General features: G+C 36.0%; 1 protein-coding gene across 1 annotated transcript in view; it reads right to left on the minus strand.

Moving 5' to 3' along the window:
- Positions 1-24,908, minus strand: part of LOC114648702 (syntaxin-binding protein 5-like) — a 580,738-nt gene that overhangs the window by 104,742 nt on the left and 451,088 nt on the right. Inside the window, 2 exon segments of the mRNA XM_051924863.1 lie at positions 13,881-13,953; positions 19,491-19,645. Of these exon segments, the coding sequence (XP_051780823.1) occupies positions 13,881-13,953; positions 19,491-19,645 (228 nt within the window).

Raw genomic sequence — 24,908 nt, forward strand, 5'->3', positions numbered from 1 at the left:
AGAGGTGCTTCTTCTTCTTCTTCTTTCAGATGCTCCCGTCAGGGGTCACGAAAGTGTGTCATCTTTTTCCATATCCTCCTGCCTTCTGCATCTTGCTCTGTTACACCCACCACCTGTATGTCTTCTCTCACCACATCCATAAACCTCTTCTCAGGCCTTCCTCTTGTCCTTTTACCTGGCAGTTCCATATTTAGCATCCTTCTCCTAATATATCCAGCATCTCTCTCTGCACATGTTCAAACCAATGCAATCTTACCTCTCTGACTTTGTCTCCAAACCGTCCAACCTGAGCTGACCCTCCAATGTACTCATTTCTAATCCTGCCCATCTTCGACACACCCAATGCAAATCTTAACATCTTTAACTCTGCCATCTCCGGCTCTGTCTCCTGTTTTTTGGTCAGTGCCACCGTCTCCAAACCATACAACATAGCTAGTCTCACTACCATCCTGTAGACCTTCCCTTTCACTCTTACTGATACCTGTCTGTCACAAATCACTCCTGACATTCCTCTCCACCTACTGCACCCTGCTTGCACTCTCTTATTCACCTCTCTTCCACACTCCCCATATTTAAACTCACCCACCTTCGCCATCTCTACTCCCTGCATCCTCACCACTCCTCTGACCTCTCTCTCATTTACACACATGTATTCTGTCTTGTTCCTACTGACCTTCATTCCTCTTCTCTTTAGAGCATATCTCCACCTCTCCAGGGTCTCGTCAACCTGCTCCCTACTCTTGCTACAGATCACAATGTCAAAAGCAAACATCATAGTCCACAGGGACTCCTGTATAATCTCGTCTGTCAACCTGTCCATCACCATTGCAAATAAGAAAGGGCTCAGAGCCAATCCCTGATGTAACCCCATTTCAACTCCTACCGCACCCCTACCACTTCCCTCGTACAACAAATCCTGTACAACTCTTGCATACTTCTCTTCCACTCCCGACTTCCTCATACAATACCACAGCTCCGCTCTAGGCACTATACTTTCTCCAGGTCCACAAAGATGCAATGCAACTCTTTTTGGCCTTCTCTATTCTTCCCCTGCTCATTATTCATCACCTTCCTTGTTAACCTAGCTTCCACTCTTCTTTCCTATAACTTCATGCTATGGCTTATACATCTTATCCCTCTGTAGTTACTACAGTTCTGCATATTCCCTTCACTCTTAAAAATTAGTTCTAGTACACTTTATCTCCACTCCTCAGGCATACTCTCACTTTCCAAGATTGCATTAAACAATCTGGTTAAAAACTCCACTGCCATCTCCCCATAATACCTCCATCCTTCCATCTGGACAAACAGCCTTTCCATTCTTCATCCTCTTTATAGCTGTCCTTACTTCCTCCTTGCTAATCTGTTGTACTTACTGATTCACTGTCTCCACATCATCCAACCTTCTGTCTATCTCATTCTCTTCATTCATCAGCCTCTCAAAGTACCCTTTCCATCTGCTCAACACACTCTCAAAGCTTGCAAGTACGTTTCCATTTTTATCTTCTATCACCCTAACCTCTTCACATCTTTCACAGCTTGGTCCCTCTGTCTAGCCAATCAATACAAGTCCTTTTCTCCCTCCTTAGTGTCCAATCTCTCATACAACTCATCATATGCCTTTTCTTTAGCTTTAGCCATCTCTCTCTTCACCTTACATCTTATCTTTGTGTATTCCTGTCTACTTTTGCATCTCCCTGACTATCCCACTTCTTCTTCGCCAACCTCTTTCTTTGTATATTGTACTTCCCCATTCCACCACCAGGTTTCCCTTTCCTCCTTCCTCTACACAGATGTCATGCCAAGCACTCCTCTTGCTGTCACGCTTAGTACTTTTGCTGTAGTTGCCCAGATGTTTGGTAACTCTTCACTATCACTCAGTGTCTGTCTTACTTCCTCCCTGAACTCAACCTTGCAGTCTTCCGTTTTCAGCTTTCACCATTTGATCCTTGGCTCTGCCCTCACTCTCCTCCTCTTCTTGATCTCCAACGTCATCCTACAGTCCACCATCCTATGCTGCTTAACTACACTTTTCCCTGCCACCATTATGCAGTCTCCAATCTCCTTTATATTGAACCTCCTGCATAGGATATAATCTACCTGTGTGCATCTTCCTCTATTCTTGTACGTGACCCTGTGTTCCTCCCTCTACTTAAAATATGAATTCCCCACAGCCATGCCCATCCTTTTCGCAAAATCCACTACCATATTACCTTCTCATTCTTCTCCTTAACAATGTACCTCCCCATCACCTCCTCATGTCCTCTGTTCCCTTCACCAAAATGTCCATTGAAATCTGCTCCCATCACCACTCACTCTCCCTTGGGTACACTCTCCACCACTTCATCCAACTCACTACAGGAATCTTGTTTCTCATCTATCACACACCCAACTTGTGGGGCATACGTACTAACAACATTTACCAACACACCTTCAGTTTCCAGCTTCAGAATCATTAATCTGTCTGACACTCTCTTCACCTGCAAAACACTCTTGACATACTGTTCCTTCAGGATAACCCCTATCCCATTTCTCCTCCAATCCACAACATGATAAAACAATTTGAACCCACCTCCGATCCACCTGGCCTTACTTCTCATCCATTTAGTCTCTTGCACGCACAATATATCAACATTCCTTCTCTCCATCACATCAGCTAACTCTCTCTCCTTACTACTCATACTGGCAACATTCAAAGTTCCTACACTTACTTCTGCTCTCTTTACCTTCATCCTCTCCTCCTGCCTCTGGACATGCCATCCCCCTACTCTTCTCCTTCTTTGGCCAAGAAGGAAATCTGTATTGTTGTCCGCATACTGATCTGGCAAAATTTTACACCAGATACCCTTCCTAATGTAAATCTCCGGCACAAACAAACACACAGATTTGTGCATCCCCTGTGGCTGGGTTCTGCAATCAGCAAGGAACACTATACACAAATAAACGGAATTAAATTGAATAAAACTATGACATATTTTTAAAAAAATAAATTATCCTAAAAGTTGGAAGTTAGCAAATTATATAATTTTATAGCATGAATGACAAGTAAATTAATGGTAGCAATTTTTAAGGAATAAACTGAGTATCCCATGGCAAAAACAGGTGTATTACTGAACAGCCAATATGGTTTAGAAGTAGGAGATCCTTTTTCACTAATATACTGGAGCTGTATGTGGGAGTAACAAGAATATATGACCAGGGATGTGAATATCGCTTTGAGTACTGAGAAAAGTGCTATATAAATGTAATGAATTATTATTATTACTAGCCATGTGCGCCCAACTACGTTGCGCGTGTTAAAGTTGTCTGTGAAGGGCTCCCTGTTTAAACGCGGCTGCCAGTCGTGAACTGGGCCCTTCATCACACAGCATTATGATTTTTTATAAGGGAAACAAAATTACAAAACAAAACCCTTGGACATTGATTCGATAGGAACGGCCTACTCAGAATCACTGTCCGAATAGTAATTATGTGGTGGTGGAGGTGCATTTCTGCTTCTCTCCGGTCACAGTCCGTCTCGTTTTCATGATGCTGTTGTTTCCTCTCACGATCTCTTCTCAACCTTTCTCCAATCTCGCAGGTTGCTTTGTGGCAATCCAAAGAGTAAGGAAGAACCAATGCTTCTTTCTTGAACTCCAAACGCCGACTGATGGAAAATCACAGAAGTGTGCCCGACTTATATACTTTGACTGCCGACTCCACGAAGTGGGTGAACATTCGATTTGGACAAAGTGCTGCCAACGACGGTCGATAGAAACACAAAAAACCACAATCTCGACAATGAAGCAGGTGTCGATGCCAGATCTAAACACAAAGCACGGTGTCGACGCCAGATCTAAACACAAAGAGTGCTATTGACAGTGTTTGTAAACAAAAGTAACAACCAAGGTGTTGTGTATTCAGACAGTACAAACGGCATGTAGTCTCCTTTAGTTCAATCCTCTTTAATCATCACACTCCAACCTCATCCAATGATTCTCCCCCTCAGTTCCTCTCCTACTCCATCACTACTGCCCTCTAATGAACACACCAGGAACACCACACAAGGCAGTGAATTCGCGGTTATTAGTATTATTCATATTTTATTACAGTATCTTGATTTTCAGAGAGGTTTGGTAAAGGTCCCACATGAGAGGTTTAAGATCAAACTAAAGAAAGTGAGAGAGTTCAAGGCACTTTGTATAGATGGAAGCTAAAGTAGCTTAAATATAGGAAACAAAGGGCTACAGTACGAAAGAAATTCTAAAGAGTTAATCCTTAGAAAGGCTGTCTTTAATATATATATATATATATATATATATATATATATATATATATATATATATATATATATATATATATACATATATATATAAATGATCTTAATAAGAATATAAACTGTTTAACTTTGTAGATGACACTGAACTAAGTGGAATGACAGGAAATTTAGAATCAGCCAAATCATGGAGAAAATGTAGATGAGGGCAAATCAAACTGAAGGTAAGTAACTTTAAAGTATTGCAGAGAGAAAGTAAATAATGTTAGATTTGAAAACTCAATGGATGTTGTGAAACTTGAAATGACACGTTATTAGAAGGACATAGGAGTAGAGGTCAACTTTAGGCTAATAAGATGTTAGGTTATACAAAATAGCCTGATGTGTGTAGTAGAGGTAGAAGGACTTAATGGATTTAACGGACTGACCTGGCCTAATATACAATACTGTGTGCAGGTTACTGCCATTAAAAAAAAAAAAACATAGGAGTGCACTAGACTGATTCCACGCTTGTGAAAAGTAAGCTATGAAATAACATTAAAAGAACTGGAACATTTCAGTTGTGTAAATGATAAAAAGAAATTACGGCAGTTGTTTTCACCTAATACTTTAAAATAAGTGCTTCCACAAGGACACACAAATATAAGAAAGTTTATCTTCACATAGAGAGCAATAGATATATAGAGTGAAAGTCACCAAGTGGTGTTTTAGAATGTGGTACTTCAAAACTCAACTTAATGTTATTTTGACGAAATTAGGCCAAAAGTACTGAAAGCCTTTGTTAGGCTGAATGCCCTGGACTCATCAAAATAGTTATACTGTTACTGTATATTAATCCAAAGTAGTGCTGGGCAGTATACCGGTTCATACCAAAAACCGTTTTTTTATTTCTGTTATGATATGGATTTTTCTTATACCGCAACACCGGTTTAAATTGCCTAAACAACGTTCGGAATGTGGTGCAGCAGGAAACTGTTTAAGGGGGACCTTTTCACTGCTACGCCGCTAAACAGGCATACAACAGAGTACATGTGGTAGTGGAGGTATTGCGCAGTGAAAATGGACAGAGAACATTCTGAAACTGAAGCTGTAGCAGACGATAAAGTTGAACATAATGACACAGAAGAACTTTTGCTGGAAAAAGGAGTCACATCTGTTGTCTGGAGATACTTTGGATTTAAAAGGTCGGGTGTGGACCATTATCTTCAAATGTGTGAATACTGTTTCTATACTACTGGATAATACTGCAAGCCAAGTTGTACTTGTTTTATTTTTTTCAATACTGTGTAATGTACCTGGGTACGGTGTAATTGTGTGACGACATGATGACTTTATTCTCGACATTTCCACTTTAATCTCGACGCTTATGCGGGAGGGGTCCCGGGTATTCCCTGCTTTGAATTTGCATATTTTTCTGGTGGATTTACTTGCCGTGCTTCAGTTTCCTTTCAATGTCATGTAGGATGTGGGGTTTTCTTATGCTAAATTGACCCTGCTAGTGTATGTATTGCTCGTATTCGATGTGATGGAGCCTCGTTCAGGATTTGTTCCTGCCTCGCACACAATGCTTGCTGGGATGGGCGCAATCCTGAATGGATGGCATATTTAAACATGTATAACGAAGATTTTTTTAAAGTTCTGAACACTCCATAGTCTAAGTTTATAACTAGTTTTAATTTCACAAGGACGTTTATCGTGTGGTGATTGGTTATGTGGAGAAAGAAAAAGGATAGGGACTGGGGGTTTGGTACGTCAGACAGAGACAGCATGCATGCAATAAAGAAAGCCCGCTCAAAAGAACATCCATTGAATTCCGTGTTCGTGTTTCCGACTACCAGATCACAAACCCAACATTTACACAATATTTAAGTTAAACCTGTGTGATACCCATTCATACATCCAGTTTTTTGAATCCTCTTCACACCTGCCATAAAGTTCTCTATACTGAACGTACACCTGGGGACCCCTTACTGCGAGGGAGCAGCACTACTGCCACACCACCATGCATGTTTAATACATGCTTTAATGCATTTCACCATGAAAATTACATCAAGTATTTATCTTAGCATTCTAAATTTTCAGAGAGCAGGAATATCATGAAGTGAGTGTAGTCTGTGTGGCGATCTCTGCCGGCGCCTCCTCTTAGTGCGGAGGAAGTCAGTTTAAAACGCGCTTAGCGATTAACAACTGGGTCAGGGAGCACAACACAAAGCATTTAATGTGCTACATTAACTTATGATGGGGTTTGAGAAAATCTAGTAAATGAAACATTGATTTTAGGGTGAAGTTTAGTTTACGACATTCTACTTTAATGAGAAAATAAACAATGAGAATAAAGTTGACATGTTTTTTTTCCTTCACTGTGGCCCTAATACGATTCCATAGGGCTATACCACAAACAGCATTAAAAATGCAAGTTGCAGTTTTATTATTTATGTATAGCTTAGCTTGAAGCAAGGTCCATATTAATGCAATTTGTGTTAATGATGGTTCAGTTGGTAAAGATGTCATCACCAAGTTGCACTTGTTTTATTTTATTTTTATTTGGTGAATACTGTGTAATGCACCTGGGCTTGAAGTCTTGAAGGAATAGTATTATTACTGGAAGTTGCACTATTATTTATTTTATTGTTATTATTTATCAGTTTAAATATTATGCAGTTTAATGATGGTAAAGTTGTTTTAAAAAGTCACTTTAACGTGTCAGTGGATAGAGATCGTTAACATTAACAGAAAGTGTACAGTAGTTGGTTTACAAAACATATTTACTCTTTATTCCTTTTCTAAGACATGTTCAGTGCAATACAACTTTTTACAAGCACCTCTGACTATTTTACTAAGTCTAAATGCCTCTTTGGATGGTTGAAAATATGTTGTCAAAATTTTATCTCAAGTTGTTTGCAAAATATGTTCAATTAAAAGGTTCTATATTTTGACTGCAACTGTCATGCAATGTGATTCCTTCTCTTCATTAGTGCCACCCCCTTGAAAACTATCACTTTATGGGGCCATGCAAACCTGTATTAATACTTGTGTGCACATTAAAATGTTTTTTGTACAATGTACAATTCTCATGACAGTGGAACAGGTTATTCTTAGCCAGTCTTCTGCAGTAATTGCAGTGGAAAATGTGGTTAACATCCACTCATGCATGGTGAAACTGGTATAATTTTGAAAAATACCGTGATATAGAATTTTGGTCATACCGCCCAGCACTAATCCAAAGTATACTTACTACATTTATTGAATGGTTTCCAAGCTAAGTGAAATTAGGAGGCATGAGTTCCACCATATTGTAAACAAAAAAGTATAACTTAAATCAATAAATAATGAAAATAAAACAAATTTTATTGGCAATGTGATGAACTGTTAATTTTACTTGTAACTGTTAAAACTACATACACTGTAAATGTAGTCCTGTAGAACAGGGGTCCCCAACCCCCGGTCCGCGGCCCACTACCGGTCCGCAGCCGTCTGACAGCCGGGCCGCGAGAGAACTGCCGGCAATGGCGACTCACTCAGACTTTTCAGAACGCTTGGCGGGGCGGGGCTTTGCAGCGGTGCAGAGAGAGGAGAGAGACCGAGGTGAGAGACTATTACAACAAAGTATTTTTATGGTCCCGACAGTTTCCCCATATGACATGAGTCTATAGAAATCACGTTACTACGAAGTACATTCAACAGATGCTTTCATTACAACGAAGTGACCTTGAAATGCTTGATCGAATCATCCACAGAGCAGTTAGATCTGTGGTCACAGCTCAGTTGTGCACGTTTGCACAACGATCCCCAAACAGAAACATTGTAAAAAAATCACTTTCTTCGAACTTTCCTCGTACTGTTTTTTTTTTTTTTGCTGTTTTTGTTGTCTGTGGTTTTCATTGATTCCTTTTGCTTATTGCTTGTCAACATTTGAAAAACATCCATTGGAATTTAACTCACTGTCACACTCCTATAGAAACGGCAGACACGAAAAAAGATTGCAGTGTTAATGTTTGTGATGTGCAATCTGTTGGATTGGCAAATGTAAACCATATGTCTTTGTTATATGCAAAAAAAGAAGAAAAATCTCAGATTGCAAACGTATGCGAACTGCTTAATAACTTTAATAATAATAGAAATGTTATGTAAATTGTGTATAAAACTGGCCCCCTCCACCCCCCCAACCAACCCCCCCGACCGGTCCGTGGAAAAATTTGCATCTAATAAAATGGTCCTTGCTGTCAAAAATGGTTGGGGACCACTGCTGTAGGAGGACAGAAATTTAATTCTTTGCTAAAAAAAAAAAATATAAAGTCTGAAATGTTGTTGCTGTTACTCTACACTAGCTTCTTAACAGATAAAATGCTACACATCTAACATTTTTATTTTCAATTAATTTTCCTATCTGTTAATGTTATGTATTATGGTGAAACTGCTATGCAAGTCAGACTGCAATTCTCACTTGTTAAATTAAGCTATCCAGTCACCACAGCTGGTCTTTGTCAAAAATTAAACAGAAGAAAGAAAAACAAATAAAATAAAACATAATTTTCTAGATGAAGCCATCTTTAGCAAATGTCTAGTAGTGTCTGTGCCGACAGGAGGATTTGACTTTGGTAATCCTGCTAGGCCTTTCAGACTATCACAGGGAACACATTGCCCTTGTTTTTCTTTAGTCAACTGTCAAATGGTTAAGAAAATTGGTTGTACAAAACAAAAATGAGAGATAAAAAACAACACCTTATATATTTTTTGTGTTTCACTAATCTGCAGTTACAATGACACACTTCTTTCTGTCAGTATTACTGCTTTGTTTCAGTTGCTCTTCTTAACTATTCTTCTTTCATTACAACCCATTGGCTACACCTTCCATCTAAAACAGAAATTCCAGTTTACCGCACAGACATAACAAAGCAAATAACAGATGTTATTTTTTTCCAGCAACGTGGCTCTTAATTTAAGATCTAAAGTCCAGTATTAACCACTATTTCCAGCCTAGAGGCTCTTTACATCATTGTAAAGGTAGCACAACATGCTTACAGAGTAGTTTGGCTTATACCACACACTAAAAACACACAACAACTTCTATTACCCTATGTTATTCAATGTTATTAGTTTTTCTGTTTATTTGCCTGTGTACATTAGATTTCTTGTATCACACTCTTTGCATGTTTGATGAAGGAAAATTTATTTTTAAAGAAAACAATTTACTGAAATTTTCTAGAAAATCTAAAAAGCACACTCTTCTTCAAAGCTATCTTGTAATGGTTTGAGGGAGGGCCAATTTGTATTATAAAATACAGCACAGATGTGCTGGTTCTACATTCAATTTTAATATTAAATATGATTTGAAAACTGCACTCTGATTTGTGACTGGTATCAGCAAAAATAGTATGTATCAAAGCAAAATAAGGTGAGGATTTATTTTACATTTGTACATTTTATCATATGTTATTTAGCAAAGAAGTGAATTTACTTTATATGTCTGACAGATCATATACAGCTTTATTTATTAATTTAAAAAATAATTTTACATGCTTAAAATACTTTCTCATCCACTGGATTGCATGTTCCTACAAACCCAGTGGATGAGCATAGACTTTGACTGCAGTGGCAAATGTTTCAGTATGTTTTTTGGTTTCATTAAAAAATGAAATGACAAAAACAAATGTCTTGCCTTAAATTTCTGTTAAAGTCAGATGTTAAATATACCCCTTTGGGTTTGTGGCAAAAGACATAACAGTAGTTTTAGGAAGAGAAGCTTTTATAAAATACCTGATTTATGACTGCTTAACTATAATTAAACAATTTGTTTATTAATGCAATATAAATATATTTTAATTATGATAACACATGCATGTTTAATATTCAATATTTATTATTTTCATAAACAATAAGTTCACATTTATGCTGGGATAACATTTGGCTTAAATTACTTAGTTGGGTTCAGAAATTCAATTTACAGTTTAAGTATATGTTATGTCTAGAATCAACATGACAATAACAAACTGTTCCTGGAATTAATTACAATATGCTAAAAGCAAGGATACAGATATGTGTGATTAACTTGTACAAAAGGGGGGGGGGGGGGGGGTATTAGTAACAAAACTTTCCAAAGAAACCTTTTTAAAGTGGCTACTATTTAATTACTAGTTGCTTCAGCCAGCATAAAGTGTTCTAGTATTATAATTTAAATAACATAAAATGCATTAACAGACCTCCTGCTGCTTTGATGTTCTAAGCCAGCACCAAGGTGCTAGTAGAAGTATCATGTTAGGTATTTATAAACAAAAAACAATGTTTTAATGCAAAAAGCCAGCATGCTATGTTCCTCATAAACAGCTACAGTATATGATACTCTCCTTGCATATAAGGAATCATTAACTTGGCCTCACTATATTATCGAAGTGTCCCTTAGTATACAACAAAGAGAAAAAGGCATAACTGATGGTATATAAATTCCAAGAGTCTGCCACCATACTTTTGCATAAATGTCATTTTACACACTCAAGATGATGTTTTACCTTGTTGAGGAAAATAAAAAAAATTTAAGGAGTTGAAATTACAAAATGGGTCAATCTTTATTTATGAACGACAGCATCCTAAGCAAAAACAATCTATCTCCATATATATTAGAACAATGCATTTTCAGTTTATGAGTTACTTCATGCATGGATGAAATCATATAAAAAGCAGCAGAATATATTACAGAGGGAGCAAAGTATACTATTATGTCAAAGCATGTTAAAAGTGTTCCAAACTTTTATGAATTTTATTGCAATTTAAGCCTTTATATACAGTTAACTTTACCTGAAGGCCTTTCATTTTGCTTATTAATGAGCAAGTAGAAATGTACACCTGCCTTATACTCACTCTGAATGGAGTCATATTATTTTTATTATGAGAGTCAAACAGCTAAAAGGACAAAAATTTCAAAGTATACAAAGAAAATGCACATTTTAGGGAAGGAGGCATCCAGCACTTCTGAAAATGTATAAATGACTAACAAGAGACACCTTAAAAAACAGCAGTCTCACTCTGAAAAAGTTCCTATGGAATCATAACAAAAACTACACTCTAAAGATACTGTCTAAACATTTTTCAATTAAGGAGACTGTCTTTCAGATTTGTACATAACAATGTCCTTTTGAAATGTCTATCCAAATTAAAGACTTCAGACTGTAGTATTATATGCCAGCAATCTTTTTTTAATGCTTTTTATTGTTAATTTATTACAATATTTCTTGAAACAACACTTTATAGCTAACATTTAGAAGGCACACATTAAATAGATTTGGTAGTAGAAATAACAATTCTGAATATTTTAGTTAATCTGTAATATGGAACTTGGACTATTTTCTTAATTTCTAAACCCTGTACAATATGCTGCTGCTGAAAGATAGAAATACTCTGATGTCACATAAAAACACAGCTTGATTCACATTAAAGATGTTTCAGTTTAAGTAACCCACATGAAATGCAACTCCTAGCACTCCAAGTCAACTACCAGAATAGTGAACTCCAGCTCTTGTCCACACATTTTTTTCTGTGCCAAATATTCACTCACCCATATGTTTATCTGGCCACTAAATGCCTCTTATTGTAGAGTAGCAAGTAGGTGAGGTGTTAAATAATGAGAAGTTCTTTTAAAACGAACAAAGCTTCTTGACAAAGAAGTTAATCTGAGTTTCTTTTTCAAACATGAATTTTACTTATTCAGTTTGTATGCCAAGTGTGTTCTTTGTCACTGCCAATTAATGTGAAGTTACATTGCAATGCTCAAATCCAATTTAAAAGGGAAATTTTTTGGTACAAGTTTCAATTATTATCATGAAAACCACCAGGAAGTGAGTTCTCACAGACCACTGTAAGATCATAAAATAATTGTCAAGGTATGTAACTACATTAACTACAGTGGAACCTCGGTTCACGAATGTCTCGGTACATGTACAAATCGGTTTACGACCAAGAAGTTTGCCAAACTTTTGCCTCGGTTCACGACCACACACTCGGTATACGAACAAGCCAGTTTCCCTTTCGGTTTGTACATGTTCAGTCTCTCCCTGTGCATTTCCTGAGAGAGAGAGCGCGACACACACACACACACAGGCAGAGCGAGAGAGAGACAGACGCACACACACAGGCAGCGTGAGAGAGAGCCGCGCACACACACAGGCAGCGCGAGAGAGAGAGCTGGACGGGTAAGGTAGGAAGGCAGTTAAAGAATGCACTGGGCTTGATTTTGTTTTCACTTCTGTTTACAGCGATCGGTTCATAGCGTGCATTGTTGCAATGTTACTTTTCTTGGTGGTTTATTAAATTACGGATTTTTTCAAATGTTCATTTTTTTCCCTGTGCTTAAAACTCATTAAAAAAAAAGTGTTTTTAGCCAGCGGTTGGTAGCGCTATAGCGCAAACTATTGCAGTGTTAGTTTTCTCTGTTGTTCAAGGTTTTCTCAGTGTTATTCAACGTTTTTACATTTAGTTCACTATTACGCTGTGCATTCTATGGTTTAATTAACTATATTTGTGCTTAAAAACTTAAAAAATATACATATTTACATACAGTTCATATGGTCTGGAACGGATTAATTGTATATACATACAATCCTATGGGGGGAAATTGCTTCAGTTCACGTCCAAATTGGTTTACGACCAGAGTTTTGGAATGAATTATGGTCGTGAACCGAGGTTCCACTGCACATCCTTTGAAACAATGACTATCCCATTAATCTATTAAATACTCAACTTGTTTGTTATACAGCACAGAAAACTCAAATCTTAAATTGTTATCTAAGTCATATATATTTTTGCTTATAACAACAAAAATGATTATGCTAAAAAATAAAATAATCATTGTTTTCTAAAATCAATATTTAATTTCTTAAAAAGGTAAATGAAAAAAGTCACTATGTATGTCAAATACAGTGATGGGAAGCATATCAACTCTGATTTTATGAAAAAAAAGATATTCTATTCCATGTTTTATATAAATAAGCACCAATAGGTTGAAAAACTGATTTTTTAAAATAAATGGAAAATAACATAGTGGGACTCAACTGAATTCTCAATTTATCATAAATTAACTTCCTTTTAAATTTAACTTCCTTTTAAATATATTTCATACAGTCATTGCTCTAATTAGCCAACAGGGTATAAGCTTGTTTTAAACTAAACTCTGACATTAAAAAATCAATGCTTAATATTGCTTTCCATGGAGATGTCTAATATGTGTAAGAACTATTTTAAAAAGATACCATTACAGCCATCTGACTTGTAAGTTTGCAAGAAAAGGACAATTTAATTATACTTCACAGGGTTCTATTACAACACTCTTTCCTTGAAATTAAGGCACACAAATCTTAAGAGGAAGAACTGTTCATTTTGTTGAAAATATCTAACAGAAAATACTGTAAAATGCATTTTTTAAATAAATGGAACCATTACAATTTAAATACAACATACAGATATCCTACAGTGTTGCAGTATTAAACAATGTCAGCTTAATTACGTTTCAAGAAAATGTATAATACTCAGCATAAATTATAGTGGAAACTGCTGACAATTTAATATTATTGAAGTTATCTGCTTACACAGAGCAATACAAACATAACCCCAATTTAATTTATTATGACATACTTACCCATTTTGTGCAAGATCAATAACAACTAAATCTTTCTCTAAAAGGACCACCACTGCATAAGGTTCCTGAAAGTCTGTGAAAATTACAAAAGAAATATCTAGATTTATTTTTGCATAAAAACAAATATATTTTAATTTATGAAATGAATAACAGAGCAACCATGCATGCCTAGTAAAGATATTTTACAAAATTACCAGGACTATAGTTCTTTTAAACTATCAACAGGGAACATCTAAAGACGTTTTTATTAACTGATGTTCACAGCAAAAAAGGCAATAATGCCTGAATGATATTTTAAAAAATGAATCTAAGTTTATTCCCACATAAATATAGCAAGATAAAAACAAAAAAACAAACAAACAAAAAAAACAATACTTAAGATATACTGTAATTAAATATCTAACAAACCAACCAATATGCAGTATATTTATCAATGGGTAAAAAAAAAGAACTATTGATCTATTTCTCACTGTCAAATCTACTTAATCCAACTGAGGCTCTTAGGGACAACAGCATACTTTAGCAACAATATGCACAAAGCAGGAACAAAACAAGGTTACAGACCACATCTACATTCACTTGAGTATACCAAATAATTAAAATAAAATTAAATAAAGACAAGAAAACAAACAACCAACAGAGCATACCACATAGTTCAATAAATTTAGGTGACCTAGCCAGGCCCTAAATAACATTTCCATTTTAACTGTCATTTTTCAAGTCACCCTTTAGTCATCAACTGTACTGAAAGTGGTGAGGAAACAAAATGCTGCAAGCTGTAAGAAGTCTCATGTATTAGTCCGCTGAACAAATACTCAATTAAGGACATACTCTCTGAGAAGAGGTAGAAGACTACTGCAAGCTGTCACATGCATCACTTCAAACTTGGTAGCAGTTCCAAGAATATTAACACATTTGAAAACGTACAATGACACGAAGTCAATAGTGTGGCATTGTAGTGTAATGACTGGCTTTGCCGAATGAAAGTAGCAGGAGACCTGGTACAAATTCATGCTTGTTCACATCTGTGTGAAGTATGCACATTCCAACTGACTCTAAACATCACTGTGCTCGTGAGGTGTTCTACAACAGACTTTCAACAGGTCCAGGAATGGTTCCTACTCTGTGTCCAATTTTGCTGGGGCAGGCATGATCTCCTTCTGAGCCTGCTACAACATGATGGATGACTGAGTATTTAAACCTATCTAACATATTATTTTTGTCACAGGAATGTATCTTGAGAAAATTCAAGCTGTTGTTTTACCAACTATAATATGCTTCAAAAGACTAAAGTCTGATGCATAGCGTGGCATGGGCAGGATCACAGTTGGACAACCAAAACAACTAATAATCTGAATGCTTTAATTTTAATAATGTTTCTAACTCTGTGACTTCTTTACACCTATCTATTGGTTCCTACACCCTCATCTCCACCCAAATCATACTGCTTACATATTGCTATATTCAACTTTACCTCCCTCAGTTTTGTAGCATTTTTGCCTAACCAGCTCATGCTGCTGTCTCAATGTTTCCACCTCTCAACACAACACACATTGGTCTTGTAAGTAATATGGAAGACTCCACTATCACATATTCTAAATCACTGCTGACCAGGAGAAGTGAGGTAGAGAGACTCTACAATGGTAAGAATGTAGACCCCAACAACACCAGCCTTAAGGTACTTGGGGCCTGTGGGAGCTACATGGGAGCAGTCGTTTAGTACACAGTTGGCCTGAGTGTCAGTAATGAAAGCATCCAGCTACTGTGAAAGATAAGAGGTGGACAAAAGAAGCAAAACAAAGTCCTCATGTAAGTTTTGTTCAGTGGTGCAGGCTGAACCATATGGTGGACGTCAGAAAATATAAAGCTCTCATTACTCTGGCTTACATCCATGTAGTAGAATTTTAGGTGGGCACAGTACATATGCAGCTGTGAGAGCACCTGGACAGAAGTCTAGATCAGGCTGCAAATATTGAAGTCACTTCCAAAAAGCCTTAAGAGGTCCCTAGCACATGTGGAACATTACTGCTTATGATATATTTAAAACAGTTGTGGTTGAAAGTCTTGTATTTTACAGTGCGGTTTGTTTGGGGAGTAGCATGAAAACAGATGATTCAAACAGTAAGGCTGGCTCTGCTCTAGTGACTGAGTTTACTACTGGACTATCCGACAGACTAAACTGTTGTCAATCATGAATAATGCCTCACAACTACTACCACATGTACAGTATAAACCATGTTAGCCTGCACAAGGTAAATTCTACCATGGTCATCCAGATATAGTTACAGGAGGTTTTTATTTTTACTAGTTGTCTTACGATTTCACAACACACTCTTGTTAGACATGGACATTACATGCATTCCACAATATCTGAAAATGATTCTGTCTCACTGCAACAAATGTTAACGCACATTAACATTTTATTTTAGACATTTTCTAAGGTAACATTAGTATTTTCACTGAACCATATTTAGACAGAATTCCCTTTGAATGCTTGGTTACCAGATGTTTAATTTTGTAAAAAATAAATTTATGCTTAAGCTGTGAATAAACTTTAAATTATAAATTTCTTCACTCTACATATGTGCTGCTATTAGTGGTATTTTATTGAAGGTAACAATAGATCAAATATTATGACATATAGCACATTTAACAATTGGGGTTAAGGAAACATGAAGAGAGAAGACTAATTGTTAAAGATACCATTAAACACACTGTTATGGTGTGAAATTTTGCATACAAGTTGATAAATATTTTGTATGTCTTTATTTGTAACTTATAACACTAATGTCTATCACTGATGATAACAGCAATGGTTTGATGGTTAAGAACCCCTTCACCCCTTTAAGGACTAAGTCTCTTTGAAATTTTATGACAGGGTTGGGGGAAGTGCCTCAAACAAGTTTAGCAAATATTTCTAGGACTCTCTCAATCAACCCCCACAGGAAAGCCAGACTGCCTAGCTGGCAAACTCCAACTCAACATATGGTTTTGGGGGCAGGTGTGAAGGTGTTCTCTGCCCCATTGGTCTGAAGTATGGCTGTTTGGAAATGGCTTTTATCAAAAGCCTTTAACTACCATAACGCCTTATTGGCTATAGGGGTTGGACAGAAAACCTATAAATTTGTTTGCTTTACCTCACTCTCTCTCTCTCTCACCAAACTGATGAAAGACCATCTCACACCATGAACTGAAAAGGACAACATAATGAAGAGCACAGCTCGGCAGCCATATTGAGACAGGCATGTGGCCTGTTCTGAAGAAAGCTGACCACAAATGATGCCTTAACTATAGACATTTTAAGTAACTAACACGTCTGTGTGCCGCCTGGAACTACATATCAACATTTATCAGGTTGTATGGTTGCCAATATTCAAATGTACTTTGCATATTGTTATTAATTATGATTATCATCAATAATACATTATTTAAAGTATAACTTAACTCCTGCTTACCTTTTACTACACCTAATTGCCTGAGGTTATAAATGTAGAAGAGAAGGTGGGGAGAAGTTATATGGTACAATACCTTATAAGCAGTGGTAAGTCTGTAAGAATTGAGGCATTCTGACAAAGGCTACATATTAACAATACAAAAGGGGAAAGTAGAGTAATATATTACTCTACCAAGACAAAACACACACCTTTTTTTTAACATTATATACAGATGCAGAAGATAACTTGGCAGATACATTTATAGAATCTTAAGAGCATTAATAGCATTATCGCTACATCTGCAAAGCTCAAATTCATTCATGAGTTAGACTAAACATTCATTCATTAAATATTTGTCATGCTTCCTTTTTCTAACTTACTTTCATCCATTCATTTTCTAAACCTTTTTTCTCCACACCAGGGTCATGAGATACATTGGACTCCAGCAAAGCAAATTTTCCAATCATACTATTTTAAATGCCAGCAAACCAAAGCAAAAATTCATACAGACTTGAAGAATTCAAGTTCAGAATTCAAACCCTAATACATTTAACTATGAAGCAGGAGCATTAACGATTGTGCCAACATATAGCCATAGCTATTTGATTTATCAGATGGAGAAGAACAAAATTCTGAGGAAATAAAATAAATGCAAGTGAATTATACTTAAAAGTAAAAGAGAACTTCAGGAATGATTCACAGAGCATAAAGTCTGGGCAATATGAGATGGTCTATTAGTACTACTTAAGATTAACATTCTCCAGAGCATTTGGCTATAACTTGGGCAAGTATACTTTTCATTGCAGTTAAGTAATGAAAGACAGATACACCTTACGAATGGTATCTTAGTTATCCAAGAAACTGACATTTTTAAATGATATTTGAAGAAACTAAACTCTGAATTAATCATTAAAATGTATATATTCTCTTTGTCAGGGTTTAAAAAAATATTTTTAAATATGGACTTATGCACAACACTTTCTAATAAAAAGTAAAGGACATGCAGCACTCCTTAACACTTGCAAACAACACTATATGACTGTGTTGTTCAATTTCTAATACTCTAACAACTTTGCTAAATTTTATTCATGTTAAAGAAAAGAAAACAAACACACTGTTCAAATTCTAATAAATGGTGCTACATAGTATTGGTAATATCAGCATTAAATGAGAATAGTAAAAGCATAATATTGAACAAGTATTATACTACACACAATCATGTTTTTAATATTTTATGACAGACTGAAAGCTTGTATTTTTTTTTACCTTTTCCTTATTTAATCACATACTTATTAAGCCTGACTCAAAATTCCGCAAACTTTTTACACTGCACATGAACTGGCTTTCTATCGTACTTGATTTCCAGCTACTTGATATTTTTCGTATTGGACTATTCAAGTATATCAACCATTGCAAAAGTAATACTTTCTAAATTAATCTGTTCAAGTTTCTCCAATATTATGGTATATGTTTTAGTGTTTGATCTGATAGCTCAGTCTACTCTAAATTCGCAGGAATCTGCAGACTCAGTGCCAGACTCTCAACCATCAGGCAACATTTTCTCCTGACATTAAATTCTTAGTTGCCACAATCCTTTTAAAATAATGTGTTCAATATACAATATTAATGTGGGATTACTGAATAAAATATACAATATTTTAAAACAATATAATAAATACTATCTCAAAAAGACAGTGCACAAATATCATACAAACAGTTTAGCTAATGAGGAAACTTCTATTTTTTTAAATGTTGTGGGAAACACATTTCAAGTAATAAAAAGACATTGTAATGTACAGTCATTTAAAAAAGATAAGTATACTTCATGGATTTTTTTTTTTTTTCTTTTTTAACATATGTAGACATATAAAGATTTGATCTTCGTACCATTTACTTACTTTCACACTACTGCACAATGCTTTTTTTATTTATTTTTGCTGTGAGTAACCTAAAGCAAACCTAAATTCAAACTGATGCATACTAATGTGATACTGCTTTCACGCAAAAAGTGATATGCTAAAAAACTATAAAAACAATTCATTTATATTGAAAATTAAATGCATAAGTACTTATGCTGTATATAACACGGTGAATGTGACACTAATTAAAGGAACACCAAGCAGAACATAACAGAAGATATACCAGTACCATCGGTGAGGAATATTACAGTGCCTACCATTAGGATATGGCGTTTCGCAGAGTGTTAGAAAATCAACAATGGGATAATCCATTTCTAGTACAGCTGTGCTCTTTCCATGCATTACTGTTAAACATGGTCTTCTTCCTATAGTATCGTATGACAGGCCCCCTGATAGAATCATGAATGGATCTCTGAAAATAAACACAAAACAGAGAAAATAAACCAAACAAGAGAATGCTTCAGTTAGGCAAACTGAGACACAGACATATGAGGCAACAGAGCATAACTAATGTACATGAAAATGTGTTTGATTTAACAAAAGCAAACTGATGCATACTTTTTAAAATTGTATATTACTTTCTTTAAATGATGTTATTTACTGATTTGGGGATAAGTGAAGTATTTTTAAAGCCATTTTTTTAGAATTATGGCATGCTGTGCTTTTTGTCCCAGATGCATCCTTTGTTCAACTGGGGTTATTAATTTTACAAGAAAAGATGTCTACCTGAGCAGCTTACAATTACACTCAATGAAGAAACGGTAATATGTGAATGAAAAAAAAAATAGAAGTTAGCAAATATGTCTACTTTAACAAAACAAAACATAACAATGCAAAACATGTCTTCTAAAGTTCAGACATAGGCCTATGACAACAATGCAAGATTGCAAATAATTACTTGTTGCACATTTCTGGCACTGTCATTTGTCAGGGAGAAATATTTGCTCCTTTCTATGCTGAAAAATGTGGGTTTATCTTTTAGCAATGTGATGGATGAAAATGAGCCAAATGTCTCTCATAGTTCACTATTAAGAAAGAAATAAAATTTGTGTTTGTACCAATTGAGGTTAAATATTATCTACAAAATATACTGTACATGTCATGCATGAGAAAACAAAAAAAATGGTATGTTTCTACTTTTCACTAAACTCTTTACATTAATCCTTCAAGATATGGATAGCAGCAAATATATTACATGTTGATGCTCAGTAAACTATATGGCAATGCTGCACTGTATTTCAGAATATGCACTGTGAAACAAGTGAGCTCACACAGCTGTTAGGCCACACTGTAACAAGTAGCAAGCTATCCTTTCGGGATTAAGTAATTTCCTTCAGAAATAAGTAATTGTGATGTTGGCTTTACTCTAATGAAATTTGTTTTTTTTTATGTCTCTGTCTCTTCTTGAATTTTATTTCATATAACAGAAAAACATCAATATAATTTCACATTCAATGATGTCTGAAAAATTCATCCCCATCAGGGACACTTATAATGAGTGCCTAACATGTTGTTTAGAGTTTGTAGTAGTAAGTCACATGTTTTGTACCATAGGCATTCCTGAAACCGTTATCATAACACATTTTACCTTTACCTTTCAGGAAGCTAGTCACCGTTATCCACACCACTGGAGTTAAAAATAGGTACATACAGTATGTTGATTACAAAAGAAAAATACTCTTTTTCAATGATGATGTCACATAAACATATGTTTGTAATTTTGAAAGTATTTGTACATGTACTTAATATTTTGTGCATAATTTGAGGATGTGAATAAAGATATATTCCCCATTTAGAACTTATATTTGGTATGTTTTTAAGGCTTTTGTTTTATGTTTTGACTACTGTCCCATTGGACACAATTATAAACTACTTACAGAGACTAATTTTTTATACAGAATTACCAAATATGTCTTTACTTAACAAAGCAAATATCTTGAGCAGATGACAGTTTTCCGTAACTGTGAAAAAATAACTTTCATTTAAAAATATCTTATCAAAAATAAAGTTAGATGATGCCAGACTAATGGAATCCTCTTTTATGTATTATTTTGCTTTTTGTAAAACAACAAGAATCAAGATGTTCAACTCACACTTCTGTGACTCCCTGCATTATTTTGGCAATCACATAATGCAGGGAATCCACTGAACCCAGTAAATCAAATACATTATATGGCCACTCATTTATAGCACTATCGAGGAGTGCAGTGTGTTTTTAAAATAATTGATATGATGCATATTATGCAGGTGAGCAAGTGAAAGGGTCATGTTTTTTTTCAGTAGGAAACTGAACGGCACATGAAGCCTGTTCCTTGCTGTGTGTTTTGACCCCATGCTGTCTGCGGAGACTAGAAACCTCTCCTCTTTGAGCAAGTTAACAAAGGTAGTAACAAGATTGCCATCATAACTGGTAAAACAGGCATTGTGTCTCCATATAACACAAATGACAGGAAGGCATATGAATATGCATGAACCTATGCAAATCAATGCGTTAAAAACATGTGGAAAATGCACATTCATTAACACATGTCTCTGCACACTTACAAGTGTGAATCTAGCCATACAAAATTTACGGCTGACAACATCTACAATGTTTAAACTAAGATTTAACATATATCATGATGATTAATCGATTAAATAAGATAATCTAAAAAGCTTGCCAGAAATTTCAAGTGCTGCATTCCTTTCAAGTACTGCATTCCTTTACCTACAATGAAATTTTAATGGTTCTGGATAATTTCCACAAAATGTTCAGATTTAAAATCACAATTTTTTCTAACCTGATGAGCTTGCTTGCTTTCTTTCTTTGCTCAGGTCATGGCAATATTATATTAGACCTTCAGTCAGGGAGGACATGTGCTGCATTAGGGTGTGACCTGATATGGGGTGGGAGTTATTGTTAGCAAATAAGTTACTGTTCCTTTTTTAATTTATTTGGATGAGAAGTATGCATTACATTTCAATATTTAGAGTGAAATTAATGTCTGAAATCCCCTTTCCAAATAACATTGCGTATTCTATACCATTATTATTTCTTTGCCATTTTGATCATAAAAACAAATTAAAAAAAAAAAACACCTTACAGGGAATATGATTGGACAAGCCACAAATTTTACAATATTATTGGTTCGCTAAACTTTTAAAAGATTTTAGGAAAATGAACAGTGAAGGACTGTTACAGTATGACAGGGTAAGAACAGTAATTTATGGGTAAAACAAACCATCCACTCACTTTACTAGTTAAAATAATTAATTCAGGTATGACTCAGATACCCTATCCCTAACCCAAAATTTCCACAATCTTCATTTTGTAAAGTTTAATTGACACCCTTCCAAAATATCTGGCTTCACTTGACCTAAATCAACTTTTCACTGGCTTAGTTCAAGTATTTCCTGACTTTCTCCTAATTTTTCAGGTATAGACACCAGTTTCCATCAATTTTGGACAATTCATGCTGAAAAAACAGATAGTTGAATGTATAGCTAATGATGGACGTGAGCACTTAAGATGGCAAAATCCTGCAACATCACAAACAGGTGGAAAAGTGTTCCTTCTGTTTTACCCCAGTTGTGAATAGCACACATAAGCCACCCTAAACAAGATTACAACTCTTTTAAGTGTTTCTTAGCCTTCCCATTAATTTCTTTATGCATGACACTGAACATATTCTGAATTTCCTGAAATCATTTGCTTAAGTAAAAGTAAACATATGTATGCATCAGCAGCACTACAGTATTCCCTCGCTACTTCGCGGTTCACTTTTCGCGGATTCACGACGTTGCGGGTTTTTAAATACAAGTGATTGCCCGCCTATTGCGGAAGTTATGTTCCAGACCCATCAGCAACAGGAGAAAATCCGCGATATAGAAAGACCATATAAATAAACATTTTTATAGTTTAAGCCTTAAAATACCCATCCCACATGCTTTAAACACATGTAAACTTATAAAACACACTTTGTTAACACATATCATATGTGGATGTCGGGCTAAGGATATGAGTAACATCTCACTATTATAAAACATTTTAACTTCACGCAAGACAAGACAGTGAGACAGGAAAATAGGTGATGTACACCTAAAAGCCTGATTGTACAAGCTTTTAAATTATTGACACGCAGAGCGACAAGCAGAACAAAGCCAGCACAAAGTCCACTTCTCCTTAGCGTTCATTCAGCTCCCCACCCCCTTGACAATGCGAAGTGGCAGGAGCGTACTGCGCCTCCGGGGAGGAGGGTTTGAGCGAACGTGCGTTCAGCCCTCACACACCCCCACTCCTCCTCCTCCTTCCGAATGTGCAGAGCGACAAGCAGGCATTTTGGCAGAAGCAGTACAAAGTCCATTTCTGCTCAGCGTGAGTTCAGCTGCCCCCCTTCACAAAGCAAGTGCAGACACATTGACGTCTGATCGCTGCGTGCAGTGTTGGTCTGCGGTGTTTAAGAATGCAGAAAGTGTTTAAGAGCATAGGAAGTGTTTAAATGAGCGTGGGAAAGGTTAACAAGAGAGTGAGAAAGGTTTATAAGAGTGTGGGAAGGGTTTATAAAGCCTTAAAATATGTATAAATAATAAAATAAATATAGGTCGCTACTTCGCGGATTTTCACCTATCACGGGGGGCTCTGGAACGTAACCCCCGCGATAGGTGAGGGATTACTGTATACCAGATTAGTCACTTTTAAATTTTACAATTACAAACAACATTAATGTTTTCTGGGCATGGATTCAAAAAAGATCTTCAGCAAAGATGTGTTGTTTCAGAACATTGCACCATGTGGAAATGATTGTGTTATGCTTGTTCACAGCCCCTTTCCACCTCATCCCAAAAATGTACAGGCTGGGATCTAGGGACAATACTGACCACTTAACACTAGAATTACCAGAGCCTACGAAAAAACTCGTAAATCCGACCCACCTTAAATCGCGTCTTAAATCCGTTTGCACCTCTCTGCCAGAGTCCTTTGTCATCTAAATGTGCTGATAAACAAAAGCTACTAGCAGCCAGCTATTCTATCCCCCCACCGACTTAGAATGAACTTCTCTCCTAGCTCAAGCCTTGCCTTGATTTGATTACCTGGGATTGAAGTGGAGTTTTAGAGTGGAAATAATTCTAACGTTATTTGGAATACACGCATTTCATGTGTGTTCCATTTCTATAGTAGGCTGTGCAAACACATTTTTAAAACAGAAACGTTTTTCATATTCTAATAGTAAATGACAAAATGTAGGCATAAACTATATAACGTATGAAGCCTGAAGTCCATATATCAAAGAAACACTTTCACAAAAGGTACAAATAAGAGAACACGTGCGCTTTCATTCAAAAATTTTTTTTAAAAAAAGCCGCGTTAGCATGCCACATTGACATTCTTACTACAACCGCCGCGGTGGCGTAATGGTATCAGCCCCTGACTGGGAATCAGAGGGTGGCAAGTTCAATCCCGCACGGCTCCACTTCGAGAAATGAACTGCTCTTATTCTTACAATTTTAGAATAACAACATAAATTTGATTTCAGTCTGTAACAGCCGGTGTAACTTATGATACTGGTAAAGGTTAGCTTTTTTTTTTTTTTTTTTTATTAATTCACTTTTCATTCTCGCAGTCGCATTCAGAATCAATCCATACAACCCCATCTGACACAGCTGGTTTCACATAAATAAAAGTGCACTTTTATTCA

Source organism: Erpetoichthys calabaricus, chromosome 3, assembly GCF_900747795.2.
Source record: "Erpetoichthys calabaricus chromosome 3, fErpCal1.3, whole genome shotgun sequence".
Classification (NCBI taxonomy): domain Eukaryota; kingdom Metazoa; phylum Chordata; class Cladistia; order Polypteriformes; family Polypteridae; genus Erpetoichthys; species Erpetoichthys calabaricus.